The sequence below is a fragment of the Anabrus simplex genome, chromosome 10 (genome assembly GCF_040414725.1).
Source record: "Anabrus simplex isolate iqAnaSimp1 chromosome 10, ASM4041472v1, whole genome shotgun sequence".
Taxonomy (NCBI): Eukaryota; Metazoa; Arthropoda; class Insecta; order Orthoptera; family Tettigoniidae; genus Anabrus; species Anabrus simplex.
The window spans coordinates 21,093,061-21,120,221 of NC_090274.1; the positions used below are offsets into that span (position 1 = coordinate 21,093,061).

Here is a 27,161-nt window from a genome sequence, read left to right on the forward strand (position 1 = left end):
ACAGACTGATTTTAAATAAAGAATTCAGACTTGCACAGGTTTTCAGAAGAGAACTAGGCCCAGAACAAAGTCATGGACAGAAGAAGTTTGCGAAGTATGGGAATGTAAGAAAGAATATTGTACCGGTACAAGAAGAAACGAAGTTAATACGAATTGACATGCTCCTCAGATGGCCAAAACGAGAATAATAATAATAATAATAATAATAATAATAATAATAATAATAATAATAATAATAATAATAATAATAATAATAATGCTTTTTGCACGACTTCCTTATTAGAAACGCCGAAAACCTACTGAAGGAAATACTACTTTTCAACGGCATGGAATAGAGAAGTAGTTTGAAAATATGGAGTGTATTTCTGGGATTTTGTTATCCCTAAGGAAGTTCTTTGAAGAGTCCCTTCCCCAGAATAGTGCAGGTAGAAGCTCCCTGCCTCCATTGCAAGGGGGAGTTCGTATATGTGGGGAATATGGCGGGAGATAAATCTTCAAAGGTTTTCATTAAAATAGTTAAGTCCCTCCTTTTCCTACTGATATGAAAACTTCTTAAATTTTCTCCCTTCCCTTCATTCTAGTTGCAAACCCTTCTCGCGCTTTCCAATTATATGCAACCCCTTCACAAGGGGTAACATACCTGTGTGAAGGAATGTGTTCCCCTTGCTTTACTTTACTCCGGAATCGAGGTCGTGGCGATATCTCTAAACTTTCTTTTTTCTTTTGATATTTCATTAATTTCTATAACTTCATCTGTAGGTTAAGTTACGAAGCATATGTTTTCTTTACAACCATGCCATCAAGTATTCCCTGTGGTCACAGCTACGGTGTGAGAGAATGATCGGCAGTCTTTGCCCCTGCTGCTTCCCTTCGGTTTTGTGACGTACACGAGTCTTTATGTATGGGACGCCCGTGGTACACTGGATTGCTTTCCTCGTTGTGAAAACTGGGAAGTGTGCAACAGAGTCATGATGGACATCAATACATTATAGGAACTGACATACTTCCTCTGTGGTGTTTTTCACTGTTAATAATAACAATTAATACTTCGCAACTGCGAAATATCCCGGTGGCAATGATAACTTACAGCAGTGTGATAATAAAGTTAAAACATAATTACAAGGAATACCACTAGTTTAACATTTTAAACCCGGCATCATCATACACAAATTCACACACAAATTAAGGAATTCAAAGCCAAAGCAAAGCAAAGACACCTCCGTACAGACCATGAAGGCCCTTGGAGGAGTGGAAGGTAAAGGCTTCCACCATTGTTAACCTCGGCACGTGATGGGGTAGAGTGGTTAGCTCTACGCCCAGCCCCCTTTGCCCCCAGGAATTAACCTGGTACTCATTTTGGTGTAAGCTGAGTGAACCTCAGGGCCATATGCACCTCCGGAACTGGAAATGTCGTTTCTTAAATTTAACGACTTCCTGACGGGGATTCAAACCTACGTCTATGGAATTCGAAACATTTTAAAAATAATTTCCCCACTTTTCTTAAACATCTATATAAAAAGGATAAAACCACTTGTGTACAACATTCTCTTTCTCTGCCGATTTAAGGGTTAATGCCGGACGACTTCACAGGTGAATGAGAGCGGGCTAAAATAAAAGAGCACTCCTGCCGAGAGAAGAAATGCGTGTGGTGCTAACGTGCGATGTATAGTGACGAAGATGTTATCATTTAAATTATTTTAAGAAATCTTGTCAGATCATTCTGGCGAGTTGTAATCTATGTCCAAAATAAAAAATTAAACCCTGAATGTTCCTGAGATCTATGTAAATGGAGTTGTTTAGCTCAATTAATTGACTAACTTACTTTGTTTCATTTTATTTTGAGGGCTTCAGAAGTACATACAACGATGTGGACTTATTTACTCTCCATTTACTGTTCGATGCACTCAGCTTTGCGCGGCGTAGGTCCTGCTATCGTATCCCTAACCAAACCACTTGCCATATGAAATGCTCACATCTATTCTCCTGGCTTTGTTGAGAGCATGTGAAGTGCCATTCTTACCGCCGTGTGCACTTCACTTCCTGCTGCTCCCTCGCATGGGGAACCCGGGACAATGAGGCAAACTGGACCGCGTACATTTGCGTCTCGAACAGGAGGGGAAAGATCCTATTACACCCTTCGCTCATGCATTGCAATGCTAGACGAACAGTAGTGGAAGGTTTAGCCAGACCAGCCGCATTACATATTAAATACAAGTTTTAGCAATGCAACAGTTACAAATATGAGGTGTAACAGAGAATTTATGAGTACGCTCCATGTTTCTTATGGAATCCATGGTAGGCTACATTCTTCCATCTTCATCCTTCACGAATATCCTTCCTTAAATGTTTATATGACATCTTACCGACTTTATTCTTTGACAAAATGTTCGTTCTGACCTACAATATTCTGTTTATATAGTTGTGTTAGTAAACTTACATTTGGTACGTTAGTTAACAGTTTCCAAAAATCTATTGCAGCATTTATTACACGTTAATAGAAATAATAATAGCAATAATAATAATAATAACAATAATAATAATAATGCTACCATTGATGCTTCCACGGCCCGTACTTACAGACATGGTACAAGCGTTTTGGGCTTATGACGCGTCGAGAAGTTACGGTGAAATTCTTAACGTTTCGAAGAGAACATCGCTGTGTGTCTTCAGAAAGAAAATCTTGAGTGTTCGCGAGGAGGACTTAAAGAAGAATGAAAGTTTGAATTTAGACGTTAGTAACAGAAGTGTAGGTTGTACGCTCATTCGTCACCAGATGGCTCACCGTACGCGGTACAGTACTAGCATTCGAAAAAGAAGCTAAGGGCATCATCAGAATCGGTCTGGGAGAGGGTCACCTAACAGGTATGACCCGATAATGCTGAAACCTACCACAGACGTAGACAACGGTGCCATCTAGCGACTGGTGAGCACACAACGCCATAGATTCAACCTAAAGACAATTAGAGCAATATTGCTGATACTAATTGAGTTGCCTAAATATTACACAAATTTAGTGTGTGTTAAATCCAGTACGGATAAAATATGCCAGGCTCATCATATTGGCGCTGAATGATGTACAATATTCTGAAGTAAGATTCTCCTTAAATATAACTATAAGTGTTCACCTGGCTTTGTGTTGTATGTTTAAGTAAATTGCCATCATGAAAGTGCAGTACTTGATTCTGATACAGAAAACGCTTTGTCTGTCATTGAACGGGAGTTGTGTGGCAGAGCCTTACTGCTTTATTCCCCTTCGATCCCCGGGTAATTTCCCCTCCAACTGTCCTGGGATCTCTCAGCCAGCACTCTCAATTGTGCGAGTGTTAGTGTAGCACTGGGAGGGGCTGGCATGTTATGTGATGCACCTAACTGTTCACGATGTACCAACAGTCCACAACAATTACTTCCTGATATCTCATTGTCTTTACTCTTGTTATACTTCCGACAATATTTCGTCCCCCTCTCCTGGTCCATCATCTCTTTGTCACCTATTTATCTCTCCTCTTCTTTCCCTCCTTCCTTCTATTTCAATTCCTTATTATTTTCTTAATTTCTCTCTTCCTCCTGTCCACCGTGATCATAATCTCCGTTTTCATAACTCATATTCTTGCTCATTCCTCCTTCTTTTCTTGCCTTTTCATCCTTGTCTTCCTCTTCTCTAGTACTTCTATTTTCTAATGATTATAGTTTCCATTCTAGAAAGATACATTTTCGTGGTTTCCCATTTTCAGCCGGACTGTACATTAAGGCCACAGCTGCTTCTTTCTCCCATCCTAGATCTTTCCTATCCTATCGTCACCGAAAATTCGAGTTCGTATAACGTTAAAGAACTTGAGGAAAAAGTAATCTGTTTCTTCTTATTGTCTTCTTATACTTCATCTCTTTCCTTCCTCCGTTTAGCACTCTTTTCTTTCTTATCTTCTATTATTTGCTACGTTTGAACGTCCGCTAACAGAGAGTTTATCGGCAGACCTTAGATGTTTAGACAGTAATAACTGTAATGCAATTTAATTTTTTTAGTAGGAAATGTCATCCAACACACTGTAGCAAGAGTAATATAATTCTAGGGGTTATGATGGGCCGTACCCCTACCTTTATGCAAATCTCGTAGCATAAATATTGCGCATGACACTTGTTATTCTCTTCAGTAAATTTGCATACCAAACTGTTACTGCTTAAAATCTGTGCTATAATTATCGGGGGCGATGGGATGAAACTTTGTCGGTAGTGGCTGTGGCCTTATGTAAGCTATAGCATTTGCATGGAGTGAAACGCAAATACCGTGGAAAACTGTTTTCAGAGTTACCGTCAGTGAGGATTTAACCCTGTTCCTCCAGAAGCAAGCTTATAGTTGCATTATCCGTACCACATTCTAAATTTTCAGCGTTTCTCCTACTTTCCTTTTTTCGTCATCCTTTTCTCTGTCACAACTTTCATCCTTTTCTTCTACATTCCTACTTCCGTTTGTCGTAGTATTCACTTTTCACCTCTAATAGCGTCATTCAGACAGTCCGATGTTGCATTCATATAAGAAATTCCATCCTCACCAACGGTATTCCCTGCCTGTCGTAATAGGCAACTAAAAGGGGAGAACAAGGGATGATTGAATTAGAACCATGAAATTACTTGTGATTAGTACCATCACGCGGGGAACACCATGGGTCGCCTTTACTTGCGAGTAGTACCACTATGTTAAGTACACAATAGATTTGTGATTAGTAGCAGCAGAGCGTGGTTCACTTTGAGTTTACAGTACCCGTGCTTAGTACCGCTACATGCAGAACACCGCGGGCTTACGTTGCCTGTGATTAGTGCACGTATATGGGGAACACCACGGGTATGCTTCGCCTTTGTGTGGCGCCATTATGTGAGAAACAGCATAGGTCTGCGTTACCTGTGCGACGTACAATCCTTGTGAGTAGTACTATAATGTGTAGAACACTGTGAGTCTACGGCACTTTTGATTAATAACGCAACGTGGCATTACAATGGTTCTACTTTACTAGCTATAGGTACCATTATGAGGGTCCGTTGACCTGCATTTTGGACCCGTTTAGGCAACAAATAACATCGATTCAGAATTGTGCTCTGGAAACAGTCTATTTGTCAGAAGACTATTGTTTCAAGATCATTTCTGTGGAGGTGGGGCATTGCGGGTCGGATCTAAAGAGTGTTTTTAAGGCCCTTATCATTGCTCACATTTCTTTAATTCTAGTCATTGGATCGATTTTGGAATTATGTTCAACATTCAGGATTGTGAGTTGGATCCATTCATTCTTCATCATCACGTTTTGAATTTTGGTCAGTGGATGAAGTTTAGACTTTTAAATTGTCATTACATTTCGTTTCATTTCGTGCCATTAGGAGCCAATGACTTAAATGTTAGGTTCCTGTAAACAACAAGCATTGCGCATGTTTTTGTGCACAGTCTGCATTGAAGAAGATGATAAGGTTTTGTCTGCGGTGACCCACATTCACATAACATTGAATCTACTTGAAAACCCCCCTTCAACAAGTTAGATTTTCATCTGGCAACACCTAAGCGTTGTCTTTGGAGCACTTTTCATGTCAACCATCATACTGTACAACTAAGAGGAAGTTCCGCGCATGTTCTCGTCAAATCGCCAAGAATCTGTTATTCTGAAGAAAAAATTTCTAGAAGCTAGGTAAGGGCATGCTGGATGGTGGACATACAGAGGGTGAGCTTCAAATGGGATAGCTTTTGCCTTATCGCTCTTCACAGATGTCAAGAAGTGCAATTCCAGCAAAGCAATGCAATTTAACCTAAGGCGTGGACAGTAGGCTGCCTCTGATGTTGTAACAGGTCTCATTATGTGCTACGTCCACCTTTACTGTGTAGATGAAAATCAAAATACTATTTAAGAGCAATTCTATTTAAGTTTATTTATTTATTTATTTATTTATTTATTTATTTATTTATTTATTTATTTATTTATTTATTTATTTATTTATTTATTTCGTACTATAGGATTCCTAGTCCCAGTTACAGTGGAAATTACTTACATGTGTTTGTCAACGAGTTTCAACTTAGCCTAACGACCTAATATCTGAACTATTCTAACCTTCCTATTTTTCTTCTTCTTATTCGCAAATAGGTCACCTAGGACCAGGTGGAATCAACATTTTTTGGCCTCCTCTTTTGCCCAGTGGTTCTACATCTTCAATGATTGTGCACGTCTCTGGTCCTCCGACCATGCCGATCGTGTGGGTTTCCTTTCATGTTCCTCAAATCCCCGTGTTTGAATGATGTTTTGTATTTCCTTTCGATCTTGTAGATTTGGCGATCCTAATTCAGTAAGGTATTTATGAAATAACTTGTACCACTTTGGTCTAGTGGCCTTGTTTTGTAGAAACTTATAAATTTGATGTGAAAGTCTGTTAGGATTCATTCATTCCAAATGCCCTGAAAATTGGATTCGTCACATTCCAATTGCATCTGTAATTTGGGAAAATGAAATGAAATGTCGTATGGCATTTAGTGCCGAGATATCCCAGGACGGGTTCGGCTCGCCAGGTGTAGGTCTTTCTATTTGGCACCCGTAGGTGACCTGCGCATCGTGATCAGGATGAAGCGATGATGAAGACAACACATACACCCAGCCCCCGTGCCATTGGAATTAACCAATTAAGGTTAAAATCCCAGGCCTGGCCGGGAATCGAACCCGGGACCCTCTGAACCGAAGGCCAGTACGCTGACCGTTCAGCCAACGAGTCGGACATTTGGGAAAATAATGTGCTTGTACATTTCACTGAGGTTTAGGGCAATGAGTTCTGTTTATAATTCTTGGTCCTATGATTTTTATCATGTTTTTTTTTAAATTTCTAATTGTTCCTTTAATCCCTTTTGTTGTAGGTTGAGAGTTTTCGTAGCGTAGAGTGCTTCTGGTTTAACTACTGCATTGTAATGTCGTATCTTATTGTTACATTAAATACATTGTTTATTGTAACAGCTTCGTGTTAGTTGGAAAGCAGTTTCCGATCTTCTGAATTCTTGAAGCTATGGATTTCCTTTCATTACAATTTTCTGTAATCCAATTTGAATGCATTCACCCTCGAGATTTTGTTAGTGCTAATGATAAGTTCTCGTGGTGCATTTTTATTTCAGTCATATATTTAGTTTTTCGTATTATTGTATTACACTGGGGAAGAGTATTCCATACGTAATATAATTCAGTATTTACAAGAAAAAGTAAAGTTAAAAACGTTTAAATACGTTATTTCGTATCTGAAATATTATTTCTTGTTAGTCATAACACTCGTGATTTTATTTGTGGGGTAGGGCTTAATGTAGAAGGTTTGAAATACATTTTGTGCTTCAAGGTTGAGACTATAAAAGTCCTTCACAGAAAACAGAAACACTAGAGAGTAGAAAATTAGATTTTACGAGTGAATCTCTTAGGATTACAAAGATAAATTTGTCTGCAGAGAGCGAACTCAGAGTGATTCACTCATGTAATTACCACGGCGACTGTCATAGCATATGAGGATGGTGAGGTTTTCTAGTTTTATGAGCTGTGAGGAATAGGACGTAATCTCAGGTCTGATTTACGGAGCAATTCCTAGAGTGAAACCACAAGTCTAGGAATGTCAGAGTCCTCAGACAAACAGAGAGAAGAAACCGTAAGTTAATAAAAATTATACAGGTTGTAACAATAATGTAGATCAAAGTTTCAGGACACATTTGAATAATGAATTCTTAAAAGGGCGTAAGTCCATTGAACCTAGTTCTGAAAAAACTGAGAAAAAGTGTGTGTGTCCTGCGTTATTGCATTAAGGAAGCAAGCACCTCTTGTAATAAGTTTGGCTTTGACCGACCTATAAAACTCCAAAATTTGAATATGAGTTCATTTTTTATACAATTTTTATGTTTAAAATGCACTGACTTAAGTACTTTTAGCAACTCATTCAGTTTTGCTTATTGCATTTTAAAGTGCCATTTTTTAAAAATTAGCCTTTATTTATGATATTAAACAAATTATTTATAAATAATTATAGTATATAATGCGTATACATTAATAGAAACACAGTCAACTTTCTAATAACCAAATTCGTTTGCATTCAAACGTATTACTGCCTAAAATTCGGAGTCTAATCATAATGCCCACCGTAGATATGCCATCCAGCTGTTTTGTGTAGAGCAGTGTTTGTCTATCACATTCAAACCGTCAGTATAACTGATATTTGCTTTCTAGGCCTACATAAGTTAGGCCGTCATCTCATTGATCATCATTTTGAATTTTTTATTGCTACATGTTTAATGTCGCAGAAACAAATCGAAGGCTAGGATTTCGAAGCTAGCGGCCATGGCCTTAATTAAGGTACAATCCCAGCATTTGGCTGGTTTGAAAATGGGAAACCATAGAAAACCATCCTTTGCACTTCCGACGTTGGGACTAGAACCCACCATCTCCCGACTGCAAGCTCAAAGTTACTTGACGCTAACCGCATGGCCAACTTGCTTGGACATTATTTGGACCTTGGAATACCAGGCTGAAAAAAGACCTCGTCACTCTGTACCTCACAACATCACATGCCTTGTTTTGCCATTTATTTTACCAACAGTCAGTCCACCTCCATAGCGAAACGGCCAGTATTATTAACTACCCTTCTCGGGGAGCCGGGTTCGATTCCCGGTACTGCCAAAGATTTCAAAGCGGCAGGAGCGCTGTCATGCGTTTTACCTCTATTGTTGTATGTTCCTGAAAAGTGCTCCATCGCCTCGGGATTAAGTCCACTCGCTTAACTGGCAGCCAAATTAGTGATTAGAGTACTGACGAAATCAAGCCGCCAGCAAGCAATTGAACTGCGTTTCGTGACAAATGACTCGAGCCTGCGAAACAATGGAGCCGTTGCGTTGCGCTCACTCCTATATCGATTACAAGAGAGCAGTTAGACTCTAGCCATGAAACAATTGAATTGTTTGGTTCTGATGGAAATACAGTCGCCATTTAATATTCTTATCGGCCTTAGAAAGCATGCAACCTCGGTTATTCGAGACTCGGATAATCGAGACTCCACTGTAAGTATTACTAATTAATGAATTAATTAAATAATTCAATTATCCATGTCATATCGGCCAACTTTGGACTACATCATTTCAACTGGCTACTTCCGGCTTTGATGTCTGCCCAGTACTTCCGCATGCGTTCTCGATGTCCTTTAATTTTGGCTTGTGTCGGAAACTCCGAAACGCTTGAATATTTTTCTTAAGCGGTACACGCTCCTGGATGTCGTTACGTGTGATTCCTATTTGTTCAAGATCTCTGACTCCTGAATGAACCAATCCCGTTTGGTTTCCGTCTGCTGAAAGAAGGTAATGATGCGCTTGGTCAGGCTTGTTTCGTGCATTCGTGTCACATGCGCATAACAGGTAATTCTTATTTTCCGGATGGTATCGGTAATCTTCTCTACGTGGGTGTATAGTTCGTCGTTATACCCTCTTCTGTACTCCTCATTGTCCTTGATGGGTCATAAAATCTTTCTCCAAATCTCCCTTTCTTTGGCGTCAAGTTTATTATTTTTATTTGCGAATTGACTACTGATGATCACGCTAAAATTTAATTTTTCTTCGTGTAAAGTTTCCTCTTCCTCCATTATACTCCTTCATATTGGCGCTATGCTGTTTCTTCTGTTCATCCGTCCAGGCTCTTTCCGTCTTTGAAGTTCTTTCGACTTTAAACACTTCCAAATTTTGAATCATAGTCCGAAATATTTTCTTGTCTAACATCTGTACTTCATGGATGTTGGACTCCTCTAGATCTTTACGAACTTCCTTAATCCATACTGTCGTTGTCTTCTTGTTCCACAGGTGGTCGAATACCATTTTGGTTAGTCTGGTTTTGTCCATTCTGTGCAAATGTCTCTTTTTCATGGTCTCTGAAGTTTTCTCCACATTTTTGAAGACTTTATTGTTGTTCGAAAGTTTTCAGACGGTTTCAGTCTGAATTAGGCCCAAGATTTTCTAGAGTATTCTTTCTAGGATCTCCAGCTTTGTAATTCGACGAGAAATTTGCCGGCATACAGACATTCTGTTTTTACTACAGTGTTGTAATACCTTATTTTGGCATTCCATGAGATGAATTTCTTGTTGTAGATGTTTTCAGTCGGCATGTAAGCTCTCTCCATTTTTTAGATACGATCGTATACAGAAGCTGTCTCTAGTCCGTTCTCTTGTATGATTTTACCAAGGTATTTGAACTATTTAACCCTATGAATCCGTCCATTCTCTATTTCAAGGAATTGTGGTCTATGTTTGTCGTTCATCATGAACTTGGTCTTCTCTTTTGAACTTAAAATTACTTTTATTATTATTATTTCAGGTTTTAATCTAGGATAGATCGTATAGTTGCTGAGACGATCATCACACTACATGTATTTATACATCTCAGTAAAGCAGATGAAGGGATACAGAGAGGAAGGCAGAAAAATTGTGTGGATACTGTAGAGTTTGACCTTCCCACTCTCTGAGTACCGCTACTTTAAAACACTGTTTACTTCCTTTGAAAAATGTTTAATGAGAAATTGGAGTGAAAGCTAAACGTGAACCTGCGACAGATCTGTTCCGTATTATGATAATAAAAGGAACTTTACTTCACAATCCAGAACGCTTTGTATGGTTTAGTTGCAGCAATGCAGCCAGCGACCATATGATCCATATGGATTAATAGCTATGCAGGTTGTCTATTTGTGATATTTTTAAGTCGACAGAGACGAATTTCTGTTTCCTTATCGTAGGGAATTCTGTATACGTTTATGGCGAGCAGTGACGTTGGCTAATATTGGAGGACGCAAGATGTCTTACTACATAATGCACACAATAACATTTCCCTTGAGCTCCTCTTTACGACTATCTGCAGCTCGCTCCTACATAATGCAACCCACAGCACTTACCTTAAATCTGAATGCTAAGGAAGGCTTACCGTTTCTCGGTAACGGAACTCTATTCTATTTGAGAAAATACACGTTATTTCTTTGTTTTCATAAAGTTCGTCATCCTCCTCCCAGTCATAAAATCCCTTTCTCCTCTTTGATTGATAGTTTGAATGAAACTCCAGTGAGAAGAGGGTCTGAGATTTTCATGACACAGTTTTGCAATCATATATGTAGCATAAGTTTTCCTTGTTAGATATTATTATTGATAACATTGCATAAATTGTGTCTAGTGATATGGCAAGTCCGTATATTTTCATTAAAATATTAGATATTACGTTATCTGTCCACTTGGCAGACTCCTTGGCTCAATCTCAGGCGTTGAGGCCTTTGGCTTAGAGGGTCGCGGGTTCGATTTCCAGCAGGGTTGGGGATTTTAATCACGTCTGATTAATTCTTGCGGGTCGGGGACTGGTTGTTTATTTTTGTTCCATATTCAGACAACACACTACACTACACTACCAAGCACTACAGAAACACGCGTTAGTGATTATATCCCTCCATACAGGGTTGGCATAGGGATGGACATCCAGCCGTGAAACAGAGCCAAATCCACATGTGTGGGAAAAGTAATAATAATAATGATTTTGCTTTCCGTCAACTAACTACCTTTACGATTTTCGAAGATGCCGATGTGCCGGAATTTAGTCCCGCAAGAGTTATTTTGCGTGCCAGTAAATCTCCAGACACGAGGCTGACGTATTTCAGCTCCTTCAAATACCACCGGACTGTGCCAGGATCGAACCTGCCAAGTTGGGGTCAGAAGGCTAGCGCCTCAACCGTCTGAGCCACTCAGTCCAGCTGTGGAAAATGTATTAGAAGGAAAACAGTAATGACAAGGAAACGTTATCTATCCACTTCTTTCCGTACATCTGTTCAAACAATATGCAATTCTACTTTAAGGTTCATTTGATAAATCATATTTCCTTTTGAATCTGCTAGTTTTCATGAAAGTTTTCCCATTGGTTTTTATTGTAGAGTAAGCTCCATTCAAAGTGGAATATCAGAGCAACATTGGTCTTTATCTCTCATGACGTTTGTTGTATGAGTTGCAATATTTAATCTAGAATGCTATTTGACCTCATATTTCTAATACACTTATTTTGCAGAATTCTTCTTACATAATGGAGAATTGTCACGTTTAATTAAAACGTAAGTGGTTAAAGACGAAATGTCACCAAAATATTGCAAAACGTGTAAAAATTAAAATATTTATTTATAAATCTCATGCTGGTTAATCCAACAGACACAAACATCTGATTCAATGAGGAGTGAAAACATTGATCTCGCTTGCTAAATGTTGGCACATATTGAGATTGTATGTACATATCGTATTTGCTCCTGTGAAATGTTTCATCTCAGAATTTTGCCCGGAAGTTGTGGAGAAAATATTTTACTCTAGCTTAGAAAAGAAACTATATTCGACAAGAAAAGCAGAATTTTTTGTTGCAGTGCAAACCATTTCTTATCATCAGTCTGCTGAAACTATTTCATGAACAAATAAAATTTAAAATACATGAATAAGATACAAGTTAATCTGTTGTTATATGCTTGGTTTGTTCAGGTATTTTATTTTTTATAATTTCATAAGTTAGTTTTGACATAAAGAACAACCTGAAAGATACAAATTATACTGAGAAATGCCATTTTTTGATCCATAAAAGAGCATCTCTCTTTAATCTTCATCCCCTCGCGCAGACGGCAGGTTGGCCGCAGTTTCGTATTATGTCGCACATTTCTCGCCAGAGAGTTGAGAAAGTTCTGGCAGGGGCAGGTATTCCTTAGTTAGCCATCTCGTCGCTAGCCGGAGTTCAATTTCAGCCCGTCCACCACTCTCTACCATCTCAGTACAGTCCGAAAGCTGACGGTGAAGGCCAGACTGAATTCTTACGATTTTTTTTTCCCCATTCCTCAACAGAAAATGTAAGTAAATATTTACTTATTTATGCTAGTATTTCGGAATTATATTATTCTTTCGGTAAACTACTGTGGCATACATTTTTTTTCGTCGAAAAGTAATTTCGTATATTTTTGCCAGAAAATACTGACGATGAGTTTACCGACATTGTCACCTACTATTTCGTTAAGGGCTCGACGATACACCGATTCCGAAGATATTATTTGAATATAGGAGTAACTGGGGAAGGAGAAAGAAGGAGTAACAGTTCTAGATTTGTGTTATTACGTTAAATGAAAAATGTAAATCATGTACATAAATAAACGGAAACCTCTTTTTTGCTTTATGTATTATGTTTCTTCTACATAGACCTACTTTTTGAGTAAAGTAGTATATAAAATAAAATTGAAGGACTGAAAATATATTATCATTTTATTAACCAAAATATTTTTCTTCTTAAGTATTCAATCCATGGTTTGGTCTGCGGTAGATCTCGAGTCAGCTCTATTCATAGCTTTCCTTGTCATCACTTCATAGCTTTTGCATCCTACATCAGACATGATTTGCTGTACATACTGTAGGCGCGGTCTTCCTCAACATCTTTTGCCTTCAACCATTCCCTCCAATACCGTTTTCAACAGGCTATCGTGTCTCAAAATAGCTCCTATCCGTCCTCTTTTTTATATTTTTCCATAAGGTATAATTTTCCTCCACCTTCTTAAATACTTCAGCATTCGTTATTTTTATGTCCAGCTCGTCTTTAGCATTCTTCTATAACACCGGTCTTCAAAAGAGTTTAACCTCCTTTACTCTTGTTTTCCAACTGTCCACTCTACACATACGTTTTCAATAACCTTTCCTTGTTTTAAGATTAATGGAATTTGTAATGAATGTAACTTTATTTTTGTGAAATTGTGATTTGGCTTGTAAAATTCTACTTTTCATTTCCTTCTTGCTTCTTACATCTTCGGTAATTTTGTTTCCGAGTTATTAAATTTTTGAACAATATGAGAAGAAATATATTCATTTTGAAGATTTCTGCGGAATATTTATGTGAATTATTTAATACATTTCTTTGGTCAAGCTGTGCTTGTAAAGAATTTTCACAATTGCAGTCCTGATTATTTAGGAGCGGTGTGGTTGAAGTGGGAAAATTTAATGAAAATTTTTAATTTCGTGTGGCTATTTCTAGCCGAGTGCAGCCCTTGTAAGGCAGACCCTCCGCTGAGGGTGGGCGGCATCTGCCATGTATAGGTAACTGCGTGTTATTGTGGTGGAGGATAGTGTTATGCGTGGTGTGTGAGTTGCAGGGATGTTGGGGACAGCGCAAACACCCAGCCCCCGGGCCAGTGGAATTATCCAATGAAGATTAAAATCCCCGACCCTGCCGGGAATCGAACCCGGGACCCTCTGAACTGAAGGCCAGTTCGCTGACCGTTCAGACAACGAGTCGGACATTTAATAAAAATGATAAAACTTGATGGGCGGCAAAGTTGCCGTTCGCGCGACCGGATGAAAGTTAAACCGGTAATTCTGAAAATATTATTCTCTACAATGGCGTAAATTTGTACTCAGTCCAATTAGTTTCCACTTAATATTTATAGAGTCTCTTTCCACATATTTCACGGACTGCGACATCGCAATTTCCTACTTTGCTCTCCCATGACGGTTCCAGTTTCTACCCGTCTCTCTTGTGGACATCGATTAACGACGTGCGCCGCCTGCAATGACGTCCCAATACGTCACGTCATCCGACGTCTTCCGCCTCGGCACTTTCCTTCTCGTAGAGGGTATTAATGGCAGAGAAAGACATCAAGCACACACGCACACAACAGCTGAGTTCACTGAGTTGGAAATAGGCTCTGGGGTAATCTGACAGGTTTCTAAGTTCTTAAACCGCTAAGAGCGTATTTATTTCAAGTTTATCAAGATTTCTCTTCTTACTGACTTAGCAATTGGGGCGGTGCTAGCATATTTCACTATACCGGATAATAATTGAAGCGTGTCTGCTCGAAAGGTGCTATTTCCACTTCCAAAAAGTGATTAGTCCACATACAGAGTGACCCAAAAATCCGTTCACATTTGACGAGGCAATAATTCATGGAATATTGGAGGTAGGGGGGTAATAATTGACACGCATGATTTCTATGACATGGGGTTTTATTGACACTAAAATAAAGTACACAACCTGGCCAACAGATGGCGCTAGATAGCAACACAACAGGTACAAATGAGCACAAATGTTTGACAAGTCATTGTGTTTTATTGACATCAACAGATTCGCATCATCCCTAGCCTGGCCGAGAAACACCTGCTGGAAGGTACGACGTTTATGCAGGATGGCGCTCCACCCCATATTGCTACCATTGTGAAAGATCTCTTGCGCAGATCATTTGGTGAGGATCGCGTGATGAGCCGCCACTTCCGTCATGGCCTCCGCGGTCTCCCGACCTCAATCCGTGTGATTATTGGTTGTGAGGTTACCTGAAGTCGCAAGTCTACCATGATTACCTAATACAAGTGTTATAATTTTACATTCAAGAAAATGTTACGTTAATTTTCCCTAAAGGTACTCTAGCTATTCCGAAATTTTTCCAAATTTCTAGATCAGAATTAAGGTTCATGCATAATCCAATAGCCAATATTTCGAAACTCATTCGCTCACTTGTGATCACAGAGTTCTATTCTTCACTTGATTTAACACCAAGTAGACTTTCTGACATTAGTGTTCGTATCCATATTTTAGCTCATAACTGTGGAAAAGGATGCTTTCGTTTTACTTTTCCGTGTATTAATATCGTGAAATCCCGGAAATATTCGTCTCATTCAGATTATTTGGTGTTACTATGCATTAACTTAGTAATTTATTAATTTGCCTTTTTTACGTATTTCCTTAATTACTCTTTGACTTTATTAATTACTGTACTTATTTATTACATTAACTCAGAAATTTTGAGGAAGGAGATATTAATGATGCAAGACAGAGTCTAGAAACGTGGTAAGGATCTTTAAATTATAGGCCAAACTGTTTCGTAGTAGTAACATGAGAAATGACTGAATTGTATTTTTTATACTCTGAATTAGAACTCGTCAACTTTAAAATGATGCTGTTTGAGCAGAGTTATATTATTAGAGAATAAAATATAAATCACTCGAAATTTGAGCAAGCTGACAATCTGAAGTAACACGTACCTGTTACCTCACTAGTCTCAACTATTAAGGTAGTTAAATAAGGTGAGTTCACACTCTCACAGCGGGATTAACAATTAAGAACATATGTTCACTGATGGTGATCCTTATACCACTCTGTTTGGAGACCATACTGTAATAATATAATTTCGTGTGGCTATTTCTAGCCGAGTGCAGCCCTTGTAAGGCAGACCTTCCGATGAGGGTGGGCGGCATCTGCCATTTGTAGGTAACATTCACATAAACTTGCAAACTTAAAATAAGCGATAACAAATCCGTTATGAAAATTCGTCTATATGTATACCTCTCCCACAAACATTCCCTACGATTTATCAGCAAGGAAACTGTAGTTTATTTAAATATGGAAGAAAGGGAGATACTAAAATTTCCGGCTGCTTGGCTGAATGGTCAGCATCGAGGCCTTCGGTTCAGAGAGTCCCCGGTTCGTTTCCCGGCCATATCCTTATATTCATACATCACACCACATTACCAACCACCACAGTAATACGCAATGGTGAATAAATACTTCCATCCATACACAGATGTTTGACGTCGGGAAGGGCATCCAGCCGTAAAACATGGACAATTCCCCATGTGTGGCACAGTTCGCACCCTCGACCCATAGGTGTGAGGACAGCGGTAGAAGAAGAGTTTTTGAAAGATACCGATATTTACTGAAGAAGACGAACATTTTAAACTCCATTTTCAGTTCTCATAAAAATAATTGTTTTAAATACAGTGGAGCATCGATATCTCGAACCTTCACTACTCGAATTTTCAGTATCCCGAAGTAACAAAATTTCCCTGTCGTTTGTCCTATTTTTCAAGTTTATTTATTTATCTATTACGTGAAATTTTGTTAAACGAATCTCTCGATTTCTCGAAGCAAAGATCTCCTTCCTGGAATTTTGTACAACATTGACTGTGCAATACAGCATTTGTAGTTCGTGAGGAACAGTTAACAAGTAAAGAAAGGGTTACAGTGATGCTGGGAGCTAATATGACGGAAACCTAAAAACAAACTTCTAGTGATCGGAAAATCGCCGAAGCCTCGTTGTTTTTCGGCTGTGGATTCATTACCGGTCACGTACGAAAGCAACCCCGGAAATAGTGGATGACAAGTTCCAGTTACGAAGCTTGGCTGCTTGGTTTCGAACCTGCATACAGAATGAGTCGAATATCAATGGTAGTATTTCTCCCAGCAATAAAAGTTATTGAAAAGTATATGAAAGAAAAGGAGCGAAACAGTAAAAAACAGAAGAGACTAATGATCTTTTTCCCAAAGGTGTTAACGGAGGTATGTTTCTTGTTCCACTACTGTATGTATCTTCTAAAATGTTACTTCAATAACGTTCATAATTAAAGCGATGTCTTAAAGTAAGAGTTTGTTAGTATGTTTTTAAATACTGTAAAAAAAATACTGTATTTATTATAAACCCGTAGATACATATGATTCAATTATCGCTATGTACGCTATGTAATTCTACTGATTTTTATTATTATACTTTTAACAAAACATTGTTTGTGATCTTTCAAAAATTACGATTGATGGACACAGTTTCAACAAAAATGGGTACGGAATTCTTATACATTCAGTGTGTGTGCTGTGTGCTGCGGGTTTGTATCTACAACCGCTGTAGGCTGTTACTTGCGAATGTTAAATTTTTGCCAAGGAGAAATTGTGACATTCATTATTTTATTTTTTTTCAGGTGAGTGTCCATTTGATCACGTCTGCTCTATTGGTGAGTGATTTTGTCTTACATTCCTTATTAATCTCTCCCGTGTTGGTTGTCTTCCAAACGTACAGAATTCACAGATAGAAGCTAATCATTGATAAAATTTCATTTATATAAAACCGTTCACACGTTTTCAGCTGTTTAAAACTCAACTGAATACAAGAAAACACCGGTGAATAATTCCCTGACCGAAAAACTCTATGACACTTTTTTTTTTGCCTCGATCTGCATAGCAACCGCTCTTGCGGATTACGATGTGATGCCTGGCCAGCGCAACTACTCCTCTCGGTGGATATTGTTGACTTTCCAGACAGAGGCAGCAAACATCACTGTCACATAGCCTCTCAAATTTTCTCACCTACACTGTGTGGATCTAGAAATAAGACTCATATCCAGGTTAAAATCCCTGATGTGGCCGGGAATCGAACGCGAGACTACCCAGTAACAGTGATGTTCACTACCCTTTCACCATTGGGTAGGCCATTTTTACAAGTAGACTCTAATTAATGTTTATGATCGTTTTAAACATCACAGGAACTTGCACACATTTAAAATAGTTATTTTCACATAACATAAAATGTTACAACTTGAATATATTTCCTTTTTGTTAACATTAGGGGTGTACAACCGCTATACTGGCATGATTTACGTAATTGAGGAAATATGTAACTTGAATGTAATTGTAGGAAAATTGTGTTATAGGAACAGAAATATTGTTAACACGGAAATGAACAACATTTATGTATGTGTGAAATGATGTTAATGTTTACGAATGTTTTGCCTACCTTATTAGTACACACTGTATAAATAGCAAAACGTACCTACACGCCGTTTACAGGCCAATGGTTGAGGTCTATGACTTCTCTTTTCACCCTTTGTGTTAATGTTATTTCTAATCAGCGAGCTTAGCACACGCTGGTGACCAATCTGAATGAGTAGGACCTTCCAAGAACCTGTAAAATACCCAGCCGAACAGCGTACGCTCTGGAACGCGTGTTTAAAACATGAAACCGAATTTCGTGGAGAACAAGTAGTTATAAGAAATGCATTTGACTTTCATATAGAACACCAAGTGTTAACCCTTAAATGCACAGCATTGCAGAGAATTTACTTGCTGTTATATCTACTTGACGAGTTTACAAGTGTTCATTTACTTTTACCTTGCAGACGAACTCGCTAGGGGTCATTACTGTATTAAAAATGAACAATCTCTTATTTTATAACTTTTCTTGCTAATCAGCTGGAGCGAAGTGTTAACTTTAAACATTTAACGTAATACAAATAAACTGTTTACCTCAGAAAATTCGTGAGCAAGGACATCCTTAAGATTGAAATGTGGTGGCAGGCACAGTAATCGTACAGCTTTGAAAACTCTTAACAATTTGACTGATCCAAACATAAAAACATATTTATTTTGACAAATAATTCCTTAAATACTTTTCTTATTTAAAGCTTAAATACACATTTTTGGGCTGTATTTGGCGTTAGGTCTCAACATTTTTCCATTTTTTACTTATTGTACCGGTTACGACCTGTACATAAGTATTTTTTGAGCATAAGTTACGTTTATTTACCACGCGTAATGTTCCGAGCGCGCCTGGTTTGTTTACCAGCAGCGAGGACCAGCTAGCGAGTGTATGACGACTGTGAGCTGTGACGTAGCCACAGGGGCTAGCTAGACCGTCCGCTCGTCTCAACACGTGTTACCAGCCTTGACTGGTATTTTCTGGATTCCACGTCACTTGTTCTAGAGAGTTCGATGGAGAAAATTTTGAAATTTCTATAATAATGATGCTAGCGAATCGAGCGATATGTCATCTTGTTTGGGATCACCTAAACGTCCCAATGCTCGAGTTTCAAGCAAATCCATCGAGGGATTCGGGAGATATTCAATCAAACCGTATTATGTCGTAGACATCCCGGATTGAATAAAAGGAGGACCTACTGTAGCCTATTCACACAGTCTCAGCTGAGTAGTCAGCGGGGACACTCTTGCTGTTACTATCATCGTGGAACTCTGTCGTTATACAAGTGTGGGAAGACTATTCTTCCAAGTACTGTAAGTGGACTCGTAAGACTTCGAGTTTGTAGAAAATTTTCTAAGTCTTCGTAAATGAACTTAGAATATTTACAAGTGTTAATTAAATGGACTTGTATTATTTACGTGCCTTCGAGACTGAAACTTTTTTAAGTGTTTGGACTTGTATTATTTACGTGTCTTCGTAGCTGGAATTTTTCTAAGTGTTCGTGAAATGGACTTGTATTATTTACATGGGTTCGAGACCAGAATTCTTGTAAGTGTTCACTAAATGGACTTGTATTATTTACGCGTCTTCGAAGCTGGAATTTTTCTAAGTGTTCACTGAATGGACTTGTATTATTTTCATGTGTTCGAGACCAGAAATTTTCTACGTGATCATTGAATGGACTTGTATTATTTTCGAGTATTCGAGATCGGAATTTTTCTAAGTGTTCGTGAAATGGACTTGTATTATTTACGTGGAATATTTGCGACTGTTGATGATCTCATCCTTCTAATAGTCAGCGATTGATTAACATTGCTAGTGATGAACTTTAACTTTCCAACGACTCTAAACAAAGTTAGGATTTCACTTGCATTTACTCAAAGACTTGCACATTTGCCAGTGTTAGTTTAAAAGACTTATAAATTTCGTCAGTGAATTTATTTATGTGGAAGGACTTGTGTTTCAGTCAGTGGTCACTCAAAGACTTTATGAATTTCACCAGTGATTAACTTTAAATAAATTCAAACCTCCAAGTGAATGGACGTGTGTTTTCATTGGAGTTTAGGCAAAGACTTGCACCTTCGCCAGTAATGAACTTTGAGTTTAACTATAATTTCACAAGAAGGGACTTGTATTTTTCGTTGCCAAAGGTTATTCAGGGAAGGGAATTTTCCTAGTGATGAACTCTAAAATTATTAATACCACTCATATCGTTTTAGGAGTGTTGGAAGTCTTGATGTACAATTATCAAGAACTCTGCTTATAAGTTGATCATCCAAAGTTTTCATGGACTCAGTGCTACTAGTGACCTTGGGAACATCAATCCTCTCAGTCTCATTGCCTCATCGCCTGGATCACCGGGGTTCGACCCGGGCCTCAGAGTTCGAGACATCTCTACTTGCCGTCAATCCAGACAGTCCAGCTGCCTCTGTCTGGAGTATCTGGAGTCCCTGCAATCCCTGGAGTCTTCTGGAACGTGCTTCAACCAGCTTGGCTTGGTGAGCTGGAGAACCCGAGCCATACTATTGGAATACGAGGAAGACAATCCATTTCTACTTAGAGGTGATGTGCCAATTCATGACTTATTTGAATAAACTCTTGTGCAATCAGAGTCAAAGTTTTTCTGTAGATAGGACCTACCTCCTGTACCGAGCCCTAGCTACAATTAATCCAGTTTTTCGCCCTGAGAACTATATTCATGCTACTTGAAAATTTAATCTGAGAGTCGGGCTCTTTTACTGGTACATTATGGAGGATAATACACGCCCAAGGTCCGTAAATACCTGCTAATTAATGACTCGTTTAGAGAAGGTTATGTATTAAACAGTTAGAATTGGCTTATGTAGAAACTGGGTAATTGAGGTATTTTACACCAAATTTCAGCTTTATTAGTTCAGTAGATCAGGTGTAACTGAGAAAGGACTGAAGTGATTACCTCTTATTTTAACGGTTGCGAGATTTTAAAAAATAATTTCGGAAATATTGTAGTTTCAGTGAAGAACTTCAAACAAATCATAACACAATGTAACTATTATTTCACATCTCTTATAATTAAAAACAGAATCACACCATTTTGGCTTTGGTCTTCCTGTACTTCTCTTACCCTTACCCTTCTCCTAGATAATCCATTCTCCTCCATTCGACTCACATGACCCACCGCTGACGACGGCTGATGCGGAACAGCTCCATCCATCGACTTCCTTCATAACCTAACTTTTATCTCCTTTCGAGTATCTACTGCCTTTCTCCTTACCTGTTTGTACCAACAATCCGTCTCACTACTTTAGGGTGACCACAAGGCCCTTATTTTACGGGATTGCCTTCTCTAAGGTTGTTCCGGCAAAAAATATATGAGATGTATTTTTTTCCTGTTTTACGTGAACCGTCCCATATATTTTAAACTTTATTTATCACAAAGCTCTGATGTATGTGTAAAGTAATAACAGTTTGTATGGTGGCACTAAATGTAACAAACCAATGAGAAAGACTGACATAACATGTAACAATGGCAACTTGTAATCCTGCATAGTGGACATTGTTTTGACATGAATGTATCTAATGTCTGGGGTCATCCAAAAATTTGTGTAACGTGGCAAAATGTGTACCGTCAGTGACGTCACTTTAATCGTTACCGTAGGCCTTGGTCGCCAAAGATGCTGTGTGATATGATGCAAATAAATCGTTCTTTATCAATATTTGAGCTTCATTTATTGAAACACTTACTCATGATCATTAGCTTTTTGCATAGGGAAAGTTGTAAATTTTCCAACACGTTATGTAATAGAATTGCACCACTTCCATTTTAAGAATTATGATATTAATAATAATACTAGCTGAGACGTGGGAGGAATTCAAGGAGAATTGCATCGAACTGCTGAAGAAGAAAGAGGTCTCTCGAAATCGCTTTGGAGAGACCAGAATAATAACCAAGGTTGAATATGTTCCAAAATGTTTGAAAATGGAGTAACAACAAATAGAGATCGTCAGGGATTTCAAATACCTTGGTGAGTGGATCAGTCGGAATGGTCTGGAGAAGAAAACAATGGAATCTCGACGAACCAAAATAGAAACAGCCATCCAGGTTACGAAAGACGCCTATAACAAAAAAATCCCTCCTCTGGAATTCCAAGATCACACATTGTAATAGAGTAGTCAAGCTTGAAGCCCTTTACGCTGCAGAAACACTGTCTATAACTACATATGGTCCAATGGAAAAGTTGGAGATCAAGGAAAGGAAATTACTACGAAAAATCCTAGGCCCCAAATTCCATAATAACGAACTTCCATACATCAGCAATGAAATCCTATATAGGAAATCAGAAAGGATTGTCGACACAATAAGGAAAAGGAGAATTGACTTCTATGGCCACATCCTTAAGAATGGATCCGAAAAGGATAACTAAAAGAATCTTCGACTATTTCCGCAGTAAGTAAACCAAGCCAAACTGGTTTGAGGAAACTGAGAAGGACCTACTAGAGCTCGAAGTTACAGAAGAGATGCTTGTAGATGGATCCGCGAAGAAAACAAAATAAAGAGGTTTCAGGACAGGGTGAAGCCCAAACGACTATACAGAAATTCTGAAGAAGCGAGGAAGGCAAGATCTGAAAAGATGAAAAAGTACTGGGCGGACAGGAAAACACGACTCACTAACCATTGATAGATCTATCGAACCCCGAATTGGGTGAAACAGATATAATAATAATAATAATAATAATAATAATAATAATAATAATAATAATAATAATAATAATAATAATAATTAGTTGTTTTCTGTAAATAAATTATATTTGTGAAGTCTGGCTTGTATTATATTCTAATTTTGAATAGGGCCTAATAATCAACGGCAGTGTAAGTGTCCCGTATTTTCAAGCTTGTAATGTTATCACCCTACACCACTCTGTCTGTTACTTCTCTATCTTATGAATAAGATATCCCGAGTCCACCCAGCTTTCACTCTCGTAGAGCAAAGTCTGACCGAGGGCCCGAAAATTGAGTTCCACACAGTTATTCTTGTGCGATTCGATTGTGATGAAATAATTGCCGTATTATTACACTTTAGTTAGCTTCAGTAAGTTTTCCTGATTTGACTTTCAACATTGCATCCATACCGGTTCTTCTCTAGATGTCTTGGCTATTGCACAACTATATTTCCTACTCATTCCAAGGAGGTTTATACTGCTGACGTCACTAGGTTTATCGTGTTTCAATTTCTTCTTACTCGGTGTTTTGTCCAGCCTTTGTGCTCGTACCGGGGAGGGAACATAAAAAGAAAATAGACTTCAGCACAATATCGGATTCTTGAACAGACAATGGGAAGAGAGAGGGAGAACTTAGAGCTCTCAGGAGTGATCATAAGCCACTGACTTAAGCGCGTGACTACTATTCTCTTGCCTTCTCTGTCTCAATTCTATTATTAATTGTATAAGAATTTTAGTGTGAACTGCTTTATCAGAATTATTATCGAGTGCTGTGTATTGCAAAGAACCAAGCTTAACTCCCAGCTGGAGGGTTTCAATAGAGGAGCTATCCGACGGTGAAATAGCGGCCCCGGTCTGGAAAACTAAGAATAACAGTCCACAATATTCATTGCGTTGACCACGCGTTACTTATAATCTGCAGGCCTTCTGGCTGAGCAACGATCGCTTTGTGAGCCAATGCTTCACAAGACTACAGCACATTGGACTTTGTTTCGTATTCTTGATTCCTTATGCGCAACTAAGAAGTGCACTGGCACTTATTTACAGGGTAGGAAAAATTGAATTGGTCCGGAGAATATTCACAGTAAGCCTGACGCTGGATTGACTCTTGTTAATGAACATCACAGAAGATGATGGAAACGGCCTCATCTGAAGAAATGAAAATTTGAGGATCCAAAAGTCCTGCCTCCACTTCACTCGGAAGCAACCGGCAGATATTAACACGGGGAGGTTCGTCCGGTGACGGATCAAGTGTTATTGAACAGCCAGCCAGAATCTTACAAGATGATGGTATCGTGATTGGAATTTTTTAGGAAAATGCTCACTTCTGCGAAAGATGACATCATTTTCTGGAAAGTTGCCATTCTTAATTAATTTGAGACTAGTTAGACTCATACTCGGTAGTTCAAAATCATATACTAGCGTCAACAGATTAACACTAAAGATGAAAGCTAGCTACTTCAATTTGCTACACAATTCATATATTCCTTGGAATGCATGGTTTGCCTCCAAATATTCTTATTCTAGAAACTGGAGCCATAGTTATGCTCCTTATAAATCGGAACGTTTTCCAACGGCTCTTAAACGGAACCAGGCCTAATTTTAAGAAGTTTGTATGAAAGTTGTTTAGATTTGAAAATCATAAGTGGAGATAAATCAGGATATAGAGCTCTAAACCCTCGAATGAGCTTCACAACATCTGATAAAACACTGCTATTTTCTTCCAAGAGACATACATTTCCAATTCGTTTAGCATATTTTATCACGATCAATAAACCTCAAGCAACTTGGCATGTTCTATCCTGGTCCATTCCGGTGGTGTTTGAAGGTGCTCAGATATGTCAACCTTGTTTAGGTAGATTTACTAAGAACTCCGGCGCGACAAAATTCCGACACCTCGGTGTCTGCGAAAGAAACAGTTAGTGGGACGTAAAGCAAATAACATAATTTAAGAAACGTCAAGGGACGAGAAGGTCTCTATTTACATCAACCAGTTTTCAGCCAATGTCTAGACAGTGATATCTTGGAGTTGCTATGGTGGCAAAAGGTATTTGTACATGGGATGCACTGAGCAAGTGGTTGCGTGGTTTCGGTCACGTATGCTAGCTTGCGTTTAGGAGACAGTGTGTTCGAACCCCACTTTCGGCAGCCCTAAATAAGGTTTCCTATGATTCCTCATTTTCACCCCAGGAAAACGCTGGGGCTGTACCTTAAATAAGGCCATGGTCGCTTCTTTCCCACTTCTATCCATTTTCTATCCCATCGTCACAATAAGATCTATCTGTGTCGGTGCGACGAAAAGGAATCAAGCACAAGGAACTAAGCACTAAGCAACTGTTGAAGGCGAAGGACCATATCGTTGTCTCATTGCCACTATTTTAATGTGCATTGAGATTCTCACATTATAATCTTACGAATACAAAAGACAGAAGTATGTTGAAAATTTGTAATTATGACTAAAGGAAGAAGAAGGTTAAAACCTATAGTTCGACTTCCACATATGGGTGTTAGAAAGGAGGACCAAAGCGCGGGACGAAATATATAAGATTTGATCCAAAATTTAAACACGTACTATTTACAGAAGAATGGGAAAACAAGTTCAAACTGCGTTGGGAGAAGATAATTTTGGCTTCAGAAGTAAAGTAGGAACACGTGCAGCAATCCTCACTTCACGTTTGAACTTAGAAGAACCAATTAAGGGCAAACCCACGCACATGGCATTCTTAGATCTAGAAAAGGCATTGGATAATGTTGAATGGACCAAGCTATTTGAGATTCTGAAGGTGATCGGGATTAGAATTATCTACCATTTGTCTAAGAATCAGTCTGAAGTGATAAGAACCGAGGGCTTTGAAAAAGCAGCAGGCACCTAGAAAGAAGTGAGGCAAGGCTGGTTCATTTACCTTACAAGATGAAGTCCAAAACAAAAAGTAATGGAGTGCAGTCAACAAAGGCAGTTGATGAAAGAAATATTAGATTAGGAAGTGGATTCTGAAAGGAAGTAGGCGAATGTTGTTACTTGTGTAGTAAAATAACTAACAATGGCAGAGGTAAGCAGGACATAAAATGCAGACTAGCACAAGTAAGGAAATCTTTCTTAAGAAATGTGCTCACTACGAACACTGATATAGGAGTTAGAAAGATGTTTTTGATGAATTTTGTCTGGAGCATGGCATTGAATGGATGTGAGATATGGACGATAACTATTTCAGAAAGAAATAGAGTGAAAGCTTTTGAAATGTGGTGTTACAGAAGAATGCTGAAGGTGAGATGGGTAGATCGGATCACGAATGAAGAGATACTGGATCTAATTGGTGAGACGAGATCGATTTGATTAAATTTGATAAGATGAAAGTGTAGAATTATAGGACACATCTTAGGACACGCAGGACATTTTCCGTTGCTTTTTGAGGGAAGTGTAGGGTGTAGGAACTGTAGAGGTAGACCAATATGTGAACATGACAAACAGACTAAAGTAGATGTAGAATGGAGTAGAAATGAAAAGATTAGCACAGGATAGGATGCTGCATCAAACAACCATTTGGAGTGATGGCGCAAACGTCATTGACAGTTATGTCCCAGATTCCCCTCAGTTTGTGTCAAGAAGTGTACAGACATGTTGTTATTATTCTTCGAGTAAAAGCTCATTCTCTGGTTGTGTACAACATTTTCCATGTTTTAGGTCGATACTGTGCTGGTACGGGAGACGGAGCGAGTCAAACGTGATTTACGACAAGGCGACAGGGTTGACGTCACTATAATTAACTAGCAATTCACCCTGGACGGATGTTGGCTATTAGTACGTCACGTTCAGCCCTTGCGCCCTGTAATCCATCGCTGCATGGACATATTAACCCACTTCCTCAACTGCTCTTCCTATATTATCATGCTACTAGGATCTTGTTACCGTGTACTGTGTCACGTATCAATCACTGATTTTAGAA

General features: G+C 38.6%; 1 protein-coding gene across 1 annotated transcript in view; it reads left to right on the plus strand.

The window, feature by feature from the left end:
• Positions 1-27,161, plus strand: part of LOC137502415 (sterile alpha motif domain-containing protein 5-like) — a 179,234-nt gene that overhangs the window by 78,277 nt on the left and 73,796 nt on the right. The window contains exon 3 of the mRNA XM_068229498.1: positions 15,126-15,243. Within this exon, the coding sequence (XP_068085599.1) occupies positions 15,126-15,243 (118 nt within the window). The remainder of the gene's footprint in view (positions 1-15,125; positions 15,244-27,161) is intronic.